Raw genomic sequence first — 15158 nt, 5'->3', positions numbered from 1 at the left:
CTTATCGCCGTCTTTTTTTTACCGACCTCAAAAAAAGTTATCGTGCGAATAATTGATTTATTGTCTATCGCGACAGGCCTACTGAAAATAGGATCCAGATTCTGGGTATGTCCAGCTAAAGGAGTAACAAGTCTATCTGTAAATGTTTMACAATAAGTTGTCAAGAGACTTTTTTGTAGGACATGAACCGATGCACAGTTGCATCAAAGTTTATAGGCATACATTAAAGTAGTCAGAGGAGCTGCAGTCAAGATGGCTCTAGAGAGCCAACTTGCAACATGCACATCTGGATCTTTGTCCCGCTGTATATTTTTACAAGTTCTAAATATGTGCCAAAATTTTAGAAGCTCAGTTCTGTAAAACATTATGAAAATGATAGTTATACACATTTGAGGATGCATTTAAGGTTGCCAAGCTGCCCTGGCCTCGCCCTGTGGATGGTGCTAGTGATGAATATCTTGGCTTCTAAAAGGGTCTAAACCTTACACGGCAATTTTGAAGCTGCTAGGATGAAAGGTTTGAGTGGGAGATTTTTTCAAACACAGTGAGGCATTTTTATGCTGCCACCAAGCGGCACAGTGGTCAATTCACTACATTTGCATACGGTCATGTTCAGGACTGGATCTATCATGTAGCTATTAGCACAGTTTGGACAATTTAGAGGGGAGTTACCACCAGCAATGTGTTCAAGTAGAAACGGGCATGTTCAATGAAATCCCACATTGTTCAAATAACCGACAAACTTTTAATAATTCTTGTGCACCAACTTGTCAAGAAGCTTTGGTCCATCTTTGAAGTCAGTATGCTCAATGAGGACAAAATAGCATTTGATGTGACATTAGATTTACCAACATTTGAACTCCATTCAAAATGGTCAACTTCCTGTAAAGAGCCAGTTTGCCACGCCCACATCTGGATTTTTGTGCCTCCCCATTTTTAACACTTGTTCTATGTATCTGCCAAGTTTTTTTAATGCTCATCCCTCTGAGACAACCATGAAAAAAGCCTCCCATCTGTAGGCCCCCCATCCCATAATAATTAGGTCAAAAACCATAGAGCTTTCCCCTTCTTCACAGCTCTCAGACTCTAATAGTCTGTTAATTAGTAATCAACAGTAAGTCAAGTTTTTACATTTCTTGAAAAGTGAGCAGCAGAAGACCGATAGTTGCACATGTGAGTATTTAATATTTAGTTTGTACAGTTTTTCATGGAGAAATGACAATTTCAAAAGACCATTTAGTTTCRGTTTAGAAATTACTTTGCACTACTTAAAACACAACTGCATTCTATAAAATCTTAGGAGAGCACTCTCCACATTTAGAGATTTGAGAGAAAACCTTAAGTTCTGCAGCAGTAAGAGACACACTGGGTGCAAACAAAACAAAAACATACCTACATTTTGATGATCAACTTGTGTACAGTATGTGCCTAAAAGATTCAATTCAGTTCAGTTGATTTATATAGCACCAAGTCACAACATACAGTACGTAGTCTCAGGGCACTGCACATAAAAAGATGAGTTTGTTTGAAAGATGAAGTGAATTTCTGAAAAAGGCATTGGAAAGTGTTTGATGCAGTGTAACCAACATGTATCAGGAACGCTTTGATCTAAATTTTAACAAAAGTTTTTTTGTTCTGCCTTTGATTTGATTTAACTTCCAGTCATTTTACGATTTAAAAGCAGGAGCATAAAACGCAGCCCCAATATTTTCTTTATGTTTTATGTTGGGAATATGAATAACTCTGAAGATTTTCAGCCACCGTAGGTTTCAAAGACTGGCTAGAAGGCATCATTTGACTAAATTCATGTTGCAATAAGCAGCAAATAAACGGATACCTTCCGTCAGGATTATATGTGTATTTTGTGTATTCATTTTTATCCTATATACCAGCAAGAAACAGAATGATGACACACACCAATGGTCTAAACAAATGGAAGAGTCTTGACAACACTATTCCAAAGAGTTTTAAAACTTTTTTCCAGTTGGATTGTCAGAAATTGTAGTTTTTTCTCAGAATCATTTTTCTTAAAGCGATTATCTATTTGAGTTATTATTCAGACTGCTTCATCTCAAGAGGCAAGCTGGTAGTTTCTTTTAATTTATTTTGAAATGCCAATAATGCAGATGGATATTTCAGGGATTTTGTTAAAGTGAACAAAGATTTTTTTTTTTCATTTTTAAAAAAAAGTCCTGCACTGATAAATGCTTTAATTTGGTAGCCCCATATTGGGTCTAGACAAGAATAATTAGATTTAAGTGCAAGTAAATTTACCATTATTTTCAAAAGTTAAATGTTGTTTTACTTTTTTTAATTCATTTTTTTATAATTTGCTATACTAAACATGTCACCTAAGGGAAAATAAATGAATACAAGATTTACAACAGATTTACTATTAGTACTGTAGCTGCCAGTGGAGCACTTAAATACTATTAAWCATTTCAGGAATAAAATACTTACTTCATGCAAAGTAATTACAGTCATCGGTCAGTCATGGATGTTCATAACACGGCAATGTCTGTTACAAATCAGTCCACAAAAAACACCCACAACAATAAAATGTGTTCTAATATGAGTTCACACTCGTATTAGAAATAAATAAATCAGTACAATATAAACTTTATTACAGCATCTATATGCTTGTTCCGCACACACAAGAATCACTTTCATGCCACATCTATAAAGTAATTACACAGTAAAAAAGGCTGAAAACAAAATTATTGGTAACAAGTTGAAAGTCTTGGAAAAGGGATTTTTAATGCAGTGCTTGAAAACTTTTAAAAAATGAAATGGGAGAATTTAGAGACAAATTTTTTCAGTCAATTCWTATTTGAATTTGTGAAAGATAAAATCGGAGTGTAAACTGCTGGCATGGTAGTMTAGCAATAGGACATCCTGGTGATAGACATACTATGCCCCACTGGTCAAAAAYGATCTTTTCTTCATCTAGTGTCACCTGCAGCAGAGCGACTACGCTACATCCTGAGTGAAGATGATGACCTTCCCACACCGACGCTCTTCACAGAGATGGACACTCTGCAGCGAGAAGGTGAAGAACTGGAGTGGAAGGAGTCTGCCAGGTGAGTATCTACTATCAAAAYATCTGAGACACATGTGCTGAGGTGGAGATTGATCTACTCAAAATAAAACTGGCCTTCCTTAGAAGAATGCCTATCAACATAATGTGTTGGGGTCAAATGTTAGCTCAGTATTTGTAAAACTGAATAAGTTATTTTGTGTTGGCTAAGAGTGATTTAGCTGCGGCAGCCATCTTGGAACAGATTGATTCCAAGCRTTAATCAGCTGTTATTCCAATAATTTTACAACTTTCTTAAAAACTCATCAGAATCTGTCCACTGGTTCATGAAACGTTTTGCAAACAGACAAAAAGGGTTAACTTCAAAGTGATCACCCACCGCATGTTTCAGACACAGGTCTGATAATGGAAACATATGCTGGCATTTACAATGTAAAAGCTTTCAGTTACAATTACTTTCAATTGGAGTCCAGACAATTTGCTCCYAGATCACTGAAAGCATTAGCTGGCAGAGCTAGTTGATAAAATTTAAAAAAAGTGATATTGAGATAACCAAATACTGGAACAAACACAATGGTCCCTTTGCAACCGTGTGGGGAACCCCACCTGCATAGTCGTGCATTTTTGACCTTTTTGTCTTTTCGCTGCCTTCAGGTGGGTGCGCTTTGAGGAGAAGGTGGAAGAAGGAGGAGAGAGATGGAGTAAACCCCACGTGTCCACGCTGTCTTTGCACAGTCTTTTTGAGCTCAGGACTTGTCTCCAAACAGGAACAGTGCTGCTGGATCTAGAAGGATATTCTCTGCCTCAGATTGTGGGTGAGATGCTCAAGATTTTTCTTTGATTGATAGAACAGTGAGCCAATGCAGAGAAGACAAAAATGTCTGGCAGCAACAMTGGGACAACCAAATAATAAAGCATTTCAATAGACCAGCCTAGAAGTGGTAAATGCATGTACTAGTTTTGGGACAAGATGTTTCTTATTTTAATATTATTTTGCAAGGAGGAGGACAGGGAGATGTAGGGAACTTATTTCTAGTGGCAGAGCGGGTACGACATTGGTATTTAATCTTATTTATTGTTTGTTTGTTTGTTTGTTTTTTACATCCTACAGATTCTGAGGCATAAAATAAATTTGTTTTTAAAAAAAGTCTGTGCAATTTGAATAATTCTGTGAGATTGCCCTATACATTCGTATACCTGCAAAATGGTGGGAAGTCTATGTAATTTACAGACAATCCATACCCTGCTATTCCCAAGGTTATTCACATTAGTACTGGGGGTCCAGATGGAAGCTGCTGTAGCTCAGTGTTCAGTGCTGCTGTCTTGTATTCCTAAAGCTGCAAGTCTGAGCTCAGTAAGAGCATCCAGCATAAACAGTTAGCCCATTTATCATGCAGCTTCACTTTTGTGGCAACTCCTGCAGAAATGAGCAACCAAAAATAAAAACAACAACTGGAAGCCAAGTTCATATTATCATCCAAAAAAAAGAAAGGCTCCAAAGTTTGTTTCTAAGATGCTCATGTTCAAAAACACAGCATCTGTTGTCTGAGTTTAAAAACAGTAAACTAAGAGTCACCCAGGTTTTTCAGTCTCATGCAGGTCTAACTAAGAGTTAGGGGAGGGGTCAGGAATGGTTGGAGGTGTGGTCTGGTAGGTGTGTATATAGGATGTTTACAGCAAGGCTTATCTAATCAAAAGAAATGTTTAGATTATTTATTGTATATGTTGGAGTTATTAAAATAGTGTTGGTCAGTCAGTTGGAGGGACTAGTCTAACTGTGATAGTACTCCATTACAGTTTGTTGTGTGGGTGACCTATAATGCTTTGCGGTTGAGTAGGGGGCGTGATTTAGGGAGGCTGGAATTGGTGGATTGTTGTTGGGGTTTGATGGAGATTGGTGGATTGGTTTTAATGTTGGACCCCTGTTTTTGTAATAGTTATTTTGTTGTTTTAAATAGTTTTTGTGGTTATTTTGAGGGAATTTAGGCCTCTGCTTTGGGGTAATAATGTTTGTTTCTTTAAGGAGGATTATTTTATATGTAGAAACCTGTGTGGTTAGTTTTAGGAAATGGAACTGGTCGAGTCAGCTGTTCCAAGAGGCCATTGGAGGCAGCCTGTTGATTTGTATGTGCTGTGTAAGATGTAGTGAAATATGGCTGGCATATTCCAGCAAGTGTAGGTGTAGAGGAGGGGTCAGGGATAGTTGGGGATTAGGCTACAGAAACGATCCGTGAATGAATGGAAGTCCCTATGAGGTTAGAAGAACAAACATGGTGTGCGCGTGTGTGTGAAATAACTTAAAAACTTCAAATTTTAAACAACAGTAATCCAAATGGATTTAGTTTTTTTTTTTGTTTGACAGTATTTGTTAACTATTGATGTTTCTGTACAGATGACATCATTGACAGGCAGATAGATGAAGGCTTGATTTCTCCTGACCTCAGAGAGAAACTGAGTTTTGTGCTGTTGAGAAAGCATCGACATCAGACCAAGAAGCCCATTCACCGCTCACTGGCTGACATGGGCAAGTCCAGCTCCTCCACCAGTAAGTACACAGCAAAAATGCCAGTGTTAATTTAACACCCACAGTGTTTATTTCAACACCAGCAAAGTGTCTATATGTGTCCACACTTGCTGGTGTTAAGTTAACATTTGTGAAATTGTTACATTTTAACACACTTTTTTTGTTAATTTAACACCAGCCAGTGTTTAATATTCAACAATATTGGGTGTCACATTTAGTTAGTTAGTTAGTTAGTAACTAACTAACTAACTAACTAACTAACTAACTAACTAACTAACTAACTTAGTTTAGTTAAGTTTATTAATTTCTTTAAAAACAACAACATAAATTCAACATACAACAAAAATACAAATCATAAATTAAATGAAAGGTAGCAGACAAAAAATATCTTACATATGCCCCTTTTTCTCAAATAAATAATTCAATCAAAAATAATCTTCAGTTTACAAAAAAAAAAGAAAAGAAAAATGAAAAATAATAAAAGTTTAACTCCTTGAACAACAATTCATACATTTACATATTTCTCCAGCAAATTAATCTTTATCATTCTCTTAAATATACACATTGATCTATCATTTTTAATGTCATCTTCCTGATTATTCCATAATCTTATACCTTGGACTGAAATACTCCGTTCCTTTAAACTGGTTCTAAATTTGGGTTTAACAAACATCTTTATCTCCTTGAGATTGTAACAACTTTCTCTTTTAACAAATTGAAGAAATTATTGGGGTTTAGATTTATATAACTGWTTTAAATTACATACACATGCTATARTTTTATGATAGAACTGTAATGATTGTTAAATGTGACTGTTTTGCTYAACTTGATGATTCTACATTGATAGCTGCATGCCAGAAACAAATCCAACACATACAGTGAACTTTTTAGTTCTTCATTAGAGTAGCCTTTTACTGTCTGAGGAACATGGCTTTGACCCAATGRCAGGGACCCCCCACTGATGACATAATCAAATAGGYRGAGCCATGCCCTGAAGCTATTTGATAAAACTATATGGACTTCCTTATTCTGGGCCTGACCTCTTCGTCACTTGAATAAAACAGATCAGCAAAGAGCGCTTTTTGTTTTTGTATGGTTTCCTCTTTAACAATTCTTTCCATGCATTTGCACATTTGTTATATGGTTTAGCACACATTCTGTAAACCAACACAAATAACTCTATTTTCTTTTATAAGTGTAATTGGGTGTTTGAAGGTAAAGTGTTTTATGAGCCCTATACAYAACTGATAAAATACCATAATCAACCAAATCAYAAAATTTCAATAACTTCAACAGATGGAACAGTGTATTTGATGGGTGACTGTAATGTTTTCTGGTGATACGGTAATACTTACAGCTCTTTTCTGTAAAACAAAAATTATTTTGCACGACTGAGGGCGCGTCCTTTAAACACGTGTCTGGAGAAGGGGTTATCTGCAGAATCAAAGTGGGCGTGTCACAAGAGTGGGCGTGTCAAAAACATAAACACTGTGGGCTACGAGGCCTACATGAYGGTWTCCTTARATCCTGCTTGATSTCTTTACAGCCTGACCCTGACCCCAACACTAAGGTTGACCAGGAGAAATGTGACCCAAGTAGGGTTCTCCAGAAAAAGTGGTGCCGTACAGTAACRCCCCTTTTGTTCTTGTCGATCAGGTGGTGCCGTACGGTGTCGCCCCTTTTTTGTTTGTCCAGTCAGGTGTGTCCCTTTAACAAAGTCCGTCAAATCAGGTGTGTCGCTTTAGAATCGCCTTTCGTTGGGACACGCCCACTCGTCCGCAGAGACCCCTACTTGCGTGTCTGCKTTTGACTTATTTTTTTCTAAAATCACAGAGTTCTCTGAGTCAGCTTCAGATGTTTGTAGTTAATCATAATATCTTCTAAATTTAACCAGGTGTTTCAATGCCTTTAAATTACACAATAACTTTACTGGAGAAACTTGTCAGTTTGGTTAAAAAACAGTAAAAATATATTTTTTTTCTGTGCAGAGAACTTCCTCTGCTATAATTTTTTTAAATAAATATATCAAAGCTCTTCAGTTGAAAACACTAAAATGATAGAAAAGATGTTTAAAAACCTCTTTCCTCAAAAAGTCTTCAGTCCTAAGAACACTAAACTGTAACTTTTAATACGGTTATGTATAAAGTATTTTCCCATTTAAAAGAAAATCTTTGACCTGTAAGCAGAAAGCTTATGGATGTGGATCTTGGATCTCTATTTCAAGGAGGATGAGGAGGAGAACGTTCATGAGAGGTCACCACACCACCATGGTTCAAATAAAATCCTTGGGGAAACCCTGAACACCAGGGGGTGTTAAATCAACACCCAAAAGTTTAACACTGAAATTTTAGCACTCCTAGCCATCATCTTTAAAACCACAGCTGGCTAACAAGCCAGGACAAACTGAGAACATACAGCCATGTTTTTATCTGTCAGCAGTTGGTCCATTCTGCTTAACACACAACCCACTGACTGTTATACTTTCAGTATGACTGTTTAGCTCTTTCAGTAAATGAGCGCACACTCCCATGCAACCAACAGGGCTCATAGCCCCACAGGGGAAGCATAAATGTTTGACGAGCTAATTATCACTGTAACATTTCCCCATCTCATCAGGACAGAGCACATGCTGCTCAGTAAACAGTAAATATCACCATCTGCTTCTTTGCTGCTGCTTACGTGTGTTTCCTTGCTTCTGTCAGGTCGAAATGTAGCAAATCGAGGTGCAGCAGGTCCAGGACCGGGTCAGAGCCAAGGGGCAAATTTCAACAGATCCACAGAGGACCTTCGCATGAAACAGCAAACTGCTAACTATGGCCGTCTGCGTGAGTTTAGTTTTAAGACATCAGATTTATGCTATTCTTTTTGTTTTCATTAAATAATAAATATTTCAAAACCAACACAATTTCAATTTTAACTATGAAATTATCTGTGATGCCATTTCAGAACTCAAAAAATGTGGTTATCAGAAATTAAAGAAGCAAATATTAACACCATCTTTTGGGCCCTGTTAGCTTATATTTGAATGCAAAGCCTCATGGATTCTGMTAGGGTTCAAATTTAAATACTGCAGCTCCACAGTGGCTGTACAGACTCTCCATTTTTGATTGATACCTCTTTTTTGAGTTTTTTAGTTTTTGTTTAGTTTATTCATTCATTTTTATTAAAAAAATTCTATGTACAGTAAAAAAACAAATCATAAATTAAAGGTAGCAGAAGATTATAAAAATTATAATATCTGCCCCTTTTCTCGAAAAGATACATTTAAGCAAAAATAGTCTTCAAATAATAAAATATCCAGCTGGATTCAACGATGGTCTCTCCAGAGCCAATAATATCCAGAGTTCTAACTACACTCAACTCATGTAGCTATTTATTTCTACAATAATTTGGACTGCTGAAATTAAACATTCAGAGAACTTCAAAGGGTTCAAGAATATACTCTAATTTAAAACAAATGGAATTTTCTTTTTCCAGGCATTTTGCACAGTTGCCTTTCTGAAGGTAACCAGCTTTATTTTAAAAAAACTACCTTTTTTACATCTACTATTTTATTTATCTACAGTATTATATAAAACTATGTATTCTCCGAACAGGCAAACAAGCTTTTGACTTCATACTGATTTTGAAATAAAGACTCYTGTTTTTAGTTGTGATTTTATGTTGTTGCATTTTCTCTAGCCCACAGAGGCTCAAAATTACAGTATATGGACAGGTTCATTGATACACAGTTCCTATAAAAGCTATTCACCCCATGGATGTTTTCTGCTTTTATTGCTATCATAGATCAACCACGGTCAGTCTAAATTGACCTTCTTTATAAAATAAAAGCTCTTCAATGTCAAAGTAATACAAATAAAAAATAGATAATGAATTACAGTACAAGCTAAGTACAAAACCGATACTAAATACTTCCTGAGGCTGTAAACATCCTCAGCAGTTCAGTTAAATCCATCATCAAGAGGTGGAAAGAATGAGGGTCATGTTTAAATCTTCTAAAAGGCCATGACAGTGTCATAAGGAGAAAAGAGAGCCCACCAAGACACCTGTGACCACTCTGAAGGAGTTACAAGCTTCAGCAGGTGRGATGGGAGAGAATGAAAGGAAAGCAGTATTGACAAAAGTCTGACAAACAGCATGATAACACCATGCTTCTCTGTAGACGGCCCTAGTCACGATTTAATCTCAGATTTCTACAACAGCAGCTTTTTCTTTGCTGCTCTCTGATCTCACTTGCTGAAGCTCGTAACGCTGTAGCAGGTGTGCAAACGGGGCAGCTGAAGTCAAAGTATTCATTTAGTAAAACCTTTTGCAATCAAATCAGAACTTTAAAAGTTTCTTAATGACATCAATGTGAGGTTTGAAGAAGGGTTTTGTTTTGCAGGTCACGCTCAGAGTCGGAGTATGAACGATATCGCTGATACTCCAAGCCCAGACCAGGTAAATCATACTCAGTTTGTCATGACACAACAATCTCACAAACATGATTGATAAATACTAATACTAAACATATTTTAAAACTGTAAATCTGCTTTAATCTTTTTGTTTTCCTCTTTAAAGAGTTTATGTTCCTGTTTTTGTTTTATGCATCATTTTTTATCATGTTGCTTCCTGTCGTCAGTCTCTTGTCTCGGTTAGATTGTGTTGAATTGATCATTCTTTCAATCAAAAGTGTCATCTGTCTCTCATTGTGACTAATGCTGAAGGTGACAGRGCGTGATGGGGGATATGTGCGAACATATAACTCCCACATTAGTGGAGCCCATGGAATAATGGGGCCTAAATTCATGAACGCATGCTTGTGCAGCTGAAAGGCGTGCTGTTGTTGCAGGGTGTAGGCTATTAAAGTTTGAAAACAGACAGGTCAGGAATAAGTGTCCCTCACTGGGGGAAGTAATGTGCATGAAAACACTGAACGAGGGTTTGTTTCAGAGCATGAGCAAGGGCGATAATAAAATATGTCATTGTAACTACAGGAATGAGTTCAGTCTGTTCAGCTTGGCCCAAGGACTTCAGCTCTGAATGTTTAGTTTTGTGCAGAGATTGTGGTTACAGACATGCAGTAGGTCATATGCAACAATGGGATAATGATAGTTTATATCTGTGTGCATCTGTGCTTGCACAGTCACCATGAGTATTGAGCTGGAGTGGGCAGGAACATGGAATCTATTGTTTAGTCCGCGTGCTCCCCTCTCACATGTAGCCATCGTTTCAGTCTGGATTATTGACAAAGCTTGTCATTATGAGTGTTATTGTATCTCTGCAATCATTTTCTGCAACACCTTACCGTGCAATCAGATGGGTCGGGTTGGCTTGTCGTCATTTTTTGTGTCAGCCTATATTTGTYGTGCCTTTTGTTGAGAGGTCTTTTGGTTTTGTGCCTATGAAACAACACAGGATKACCTAAAATGAAACAATATGCCAGATTTAGAGACTGTTAGTAACAAACAATAAACAGAAAATCAGAAAATATTGGCTTTGTTTTGTGTATTATGTGTTCATGACCCACAGAACACGCCATTACAAACTACACTATTAATATGTGTAACATTTGGGAAATATACTGTAAGAAAATGTGACTAAATTGTCATTTCTCACTTTCCTCTTTTTTCCTGTAGYTGAAAAATAAATTCATGAAGAAAATCCCCAGAGATGCAGAAGCATCCAATGTCTTAGTGGGCGAGGTGGATTTCCTCAGCAAACCTTTTGTTGCCTTTGTCCGTCTGATCCAAGCTACAACACTGGGAGGCCTGACAGAGGTGCCTGTTCCCACCAGGTAAAACCATCAAACATCCTGTTTGTCAAACTTCAGCTGACACCTTGCTATGCCAGCACATCCCCTCTCGTGTGCTTTACTACTCTGCAGATTCCTGTTTGTTCTCTTGGGACCACCAGGAAAGGCCAAGTCATATAATGAGATCGGCCGAGCCATAGCAACCCTAATGGTGGATGATGTAAGTGTCTGTTGTTGCAGATGAATCAGGTCTTCATGGCGTTCTTTATTTGTTAGACAGCACTTTGCTGACATTGACATCGTCTCAGGGAACCTGTTGGTATACTTTGTCTGCAGTTGAAGCTCAAATAGACAGCATGTGGATGATTATGTCTGGAAGTGTTGCTGGTTGTTAGCACCAGTTAAGAACAATGTTTTACCAGAGGTGAGAAGTCATTATTGCCCACCCCTGAAGGCAAAAGGGCTTTAATATTTTTGCCTGTGTGCATGTGTGTGAATAGGCTGATGAAAATCTGGTGACTTAAATTTGACTTAAATGCAGTCAGCTCTTTTTGATAAAGTMGGTTTTTACATAAGAAAATAGTTAGGTTGCCCTCCTCAGTGACATGCAATATARTAGAAACATCACTACTTAAAAAGCCGTTTTGAAATTGTGACACGATTAGAACTGTGTTTTTATCAAGWCAAGTCAACTTTACTTGTGTAGCACATTTAAAGGGATCCCTGATTAGTTGTAACATTAGACTTTATTTGATAAACATTTGTTTTAACTGTAAAATAGAGACTGTAAAATACTGTAGGMTGCTTAGTTTTGTAAATTTTTAAAAATAAATTTTAACACGAACGGAGCCATTTTATTTACACACAAAGCATTCTGGGTAAATGATGATGCGAATAGGTCATCGGTGTGAGCGAGCTATACGCTGTTGGATCTAATTTCTCCTGGTGTTTACATCGACTTGAGCCCCCCACCTCTCCCCCTCTCACTCCGTTTAATCTGATTTCCTGAAGGTCAATCTGGAGCTGCACAGAACGAACAATTCAGCACCAGTATTCTGAACTGGCTGAACTATGATTTTTTTCTTTTGGGGGGCTGGGTTCTTCGGACTCATTCCGTCTAAACTCACTTACTCCTCTGGCTAATAAATGTGCTCTTGCTTGTTGAGGATTTTTCATAAACACCGTAGTGTATCATATTTCGTTGATATACTATGATGTTTTCTTTTGTTTTTTCCTCATCCAACCTTCTGTGTTTTTTTCGTTTTTCTTTTTAAAGGTAGCACAACCTCTGCTGGTTGCCACATGACCTGATCACCTGTTTCCCCCATGTTTTTGTCATATGTGTGTCTTCTTGAATGAATGTTCTTAAATGTGACTTCATTGTGCTCCGTACAACGATAATAAAGGCTTCATCAATCAATCAATCAATCAATCAATCAATCAATCAATCAATCAATCAATCAATCAATCATCAATCAATCAATCAAAACGATGGTTAAAAAGAGACATATTTTTGCCATACTGCCTTCTGTTACTGAGTTTAAGTCCATTTAGAATCTGTGGTGTTGCTAATTTATTATTATTTTTATTTAAATATCTGTTGAACAGGGAAAATACATGAAACTTTTTTAAAATTAATTACAAAAMAGATGACAGATTTGCGATGTCTGTCCCAGGATGGGTTTTAAATGTTAAAACAAGTTAATCCAAAGATCAATGCAACACAAAGTCATTTAAATGCAAAATGAATAGGAGACAAAAACAAAGAATAAAGTCGCAAAGTAGATAAGAGCAGAAAACTAAAATARATTCTTATAAAAGTTGAAATTCTCAGGCTTTAATTAGTTTTTGTTGTCATTGGTTTGCTTGTGTGTTAAAAATYGTGAGCTCTGTCAATGTTTCAATTTGAAGTGGCAATATATTCAAAGTCAACAATTAGTTAGAAGGCACCATGACTCTTGCTCTGTTTTCTGGTAGCATTTTGCTTCTATCCGGGGAGTTTTGCAGACATATGTACAATTGTGTTCTTCGTATTTGTTTTTGGCTCTTTTACAGCTCTCTGGTAAATCATTGTTATATAAGCTAAAAAGTAAAGGACCCAACATAAAATCTTGTGGAATCTCCACTCACAACATTTAGACAGGCTGGAATGACATCTAAATCATCCGTCTGTCCGTTTTCTGCCGCTTATCCAGAATCGGGTCGTATTATATATTGTATTGTATATAGGGGTAGCAGCCTAAACAGAGAGACCAAGACTTCCCTCTCCCCAGCCACTTGGGCCAGCTCGTCCGGGGGAATCCCAAGGCGTTCCCAGGTCAGCCGAGAAACATAGTCCCTCCAGCGTGTCCTGGGTCTTCCTCTGGGCCTCCGCCCAGTGGGACATGCCCGGAACACCTCACCAGGGAGGCGTCCTGGAGGCATCCTAACCAGATGCACGAGCCACTTCAACTGACTCCTCTCGATGTGGAGGAGCAGCGGCTCTACTCTGAGTCCCTCCCGTATGACCGAGCTTCTCACCCTATCTCTAAGGGAGAGCCCAGMCACCCTGCAGAGGAAACTCATTTCGGTCGCTTGTATCCACAATCTCGTTCTTTCGGTCACTACCCAAAGTTCATGACCACAGATGAGGGTAGGAACATAGACCAACCGGTAAACCGAGAGCTTTGCCTTCTGGCTCAGCTCTCACTTCACCACGACAGATGGGTACAGTGCCCACATCACTGCAGATGCAGCACCAATCCGCCTGTTGATCTCGCGCTCCATTCTTCCCTCATTCGAACAAGACCCAGAGATACTTGAACTCCTCCACTTGGGGCAGGACCTCCTCCCCGACCCGGAGGCGGCACACTACCGGTTTCCGGCTCAAGACCTTGGTCTCGGATTTGGAGGCACTGATCCTCATCCCGGCCGCTTCACACTCGGATGTGAACCGCTCCAATGAGAGCTGGAGATCATAATCTGATGAAGCCAATAGGACCACATCATCCGCAAAAAGCAGAGATGCGATCCTAAGGTCACCAAAAAGGATCCCCTCAATACCTTGGCTGCGCCTCGAAATTCTGTCCATAAAAGTTATGAACACAATCGGTGACAATGGGCAACCTTGGCGGAGTCCAACTCTCACCGGAAATGAGTCTGACTTACTACCGGCAATGCAGACCAAGCTCTGACACCGGTCATACAGGGACCTAACAGCCCATATAAATGAACCTGGTATCCCATACTCCCGGAGTACCCCCCACAGGAGTCCCAGAGGGACACGGTCGAATGCCTTCTCCAAGTCCACAAAACACATGTAGACTGGTTGGGTGAACTCCCATGCACCCTCCAGGACCCCGCTGAGGGTGGAGAGCTGGTCCACTGTTCCACGACCAGGGCAAAATCCACACTGCTCTTCCTGAATCCGAGATTCGACTATCTGACGGACCCTCCTCTCCAGGACCCCTGAATAGACCTTACCAAGGAGGCTCAGAAGTGTGATCTCCCTATAGTCGGAACACACTCTGCGGTCCCTCTTTTTAAATAGGGGGACCACCACCCCGGTCTACCAATCCAGAGGAACTACCCCTGATGTCCACGATATTGTAGAGTCGCATCAACCAATACAACCCCACAACCTCCAAAGCCTTAAGGAACTCTGGGCGAATCTCATCCACCCCCGGCGCCTTGCCACAGAGGAGCTTTTTAACCACCTCAGTGACCTCGGCACCAGAGATTGGAGAGTCYGACCCARGGTCCTCRGGCTCTGCTTCCTCATGGGAAGATGTGTCAGTAGGATTGAGGAGGTCTTCAAAGTATTCCACCCACCGACCCACAAAGTCCCGAGTTGAGGTCAGCAGCGCGCCATCCCCACCATAAAT

The 15158-nt window shown here is 38.9% G+C and overlaps 1 protein-coding gene across 1 annotated transcript in view; it reads left to right on the top strand.

The window, feature by feature from the left end:
* Positions 1 to 15158, top strand: part of slc4a5a (solute carrier family 4 member 5a) — a gene marked incomplete in the record, with an annotated part of 59064 nt that overhangs the window by 13257 nt on the left and 30649 nt on the right. The window contains 7 exon segments of the mRNA XM_014014716.1: positions 2951 to 3080; positions 3692 to 3852; positions 5430 to 5582; positions 8264 to 8386; positions 9946 to 10001; positions 11180 to 11337; positions 11428 to 11515. Of these exon segments, the coding sequence (XP_013870170.1) occupies positions 2951 to 3080; positions 3692 to 3852; positions 5430 to 5582; positions 8264 to 8386; positions 9946 to 10001; positions 11180 to 11337; positions 11428 to 11515 (869 nt within the window).

Source organism: Austrofundulus limnaeus, unplaced genomic scaffold, assembly GCF_001266775.1.
Source record: "Austrofundulus limnaeus strain Quisiro unplaced genomic scaffold, Austrofundulus_limnaeus-1.0 Scaffold118, whole genome shotgun sequence".
NCBI lineage: Eukaryota > Metazoa > Chordata > Actinopteri > Cyprinodontiformes > Rivulidae > Austrofundulus > Austrofundulus limnaeus.
Note: the sequence above shows the minus strand (reverse complement) of the source record. Positions and strands in the feature narration are given on the sequence as shown.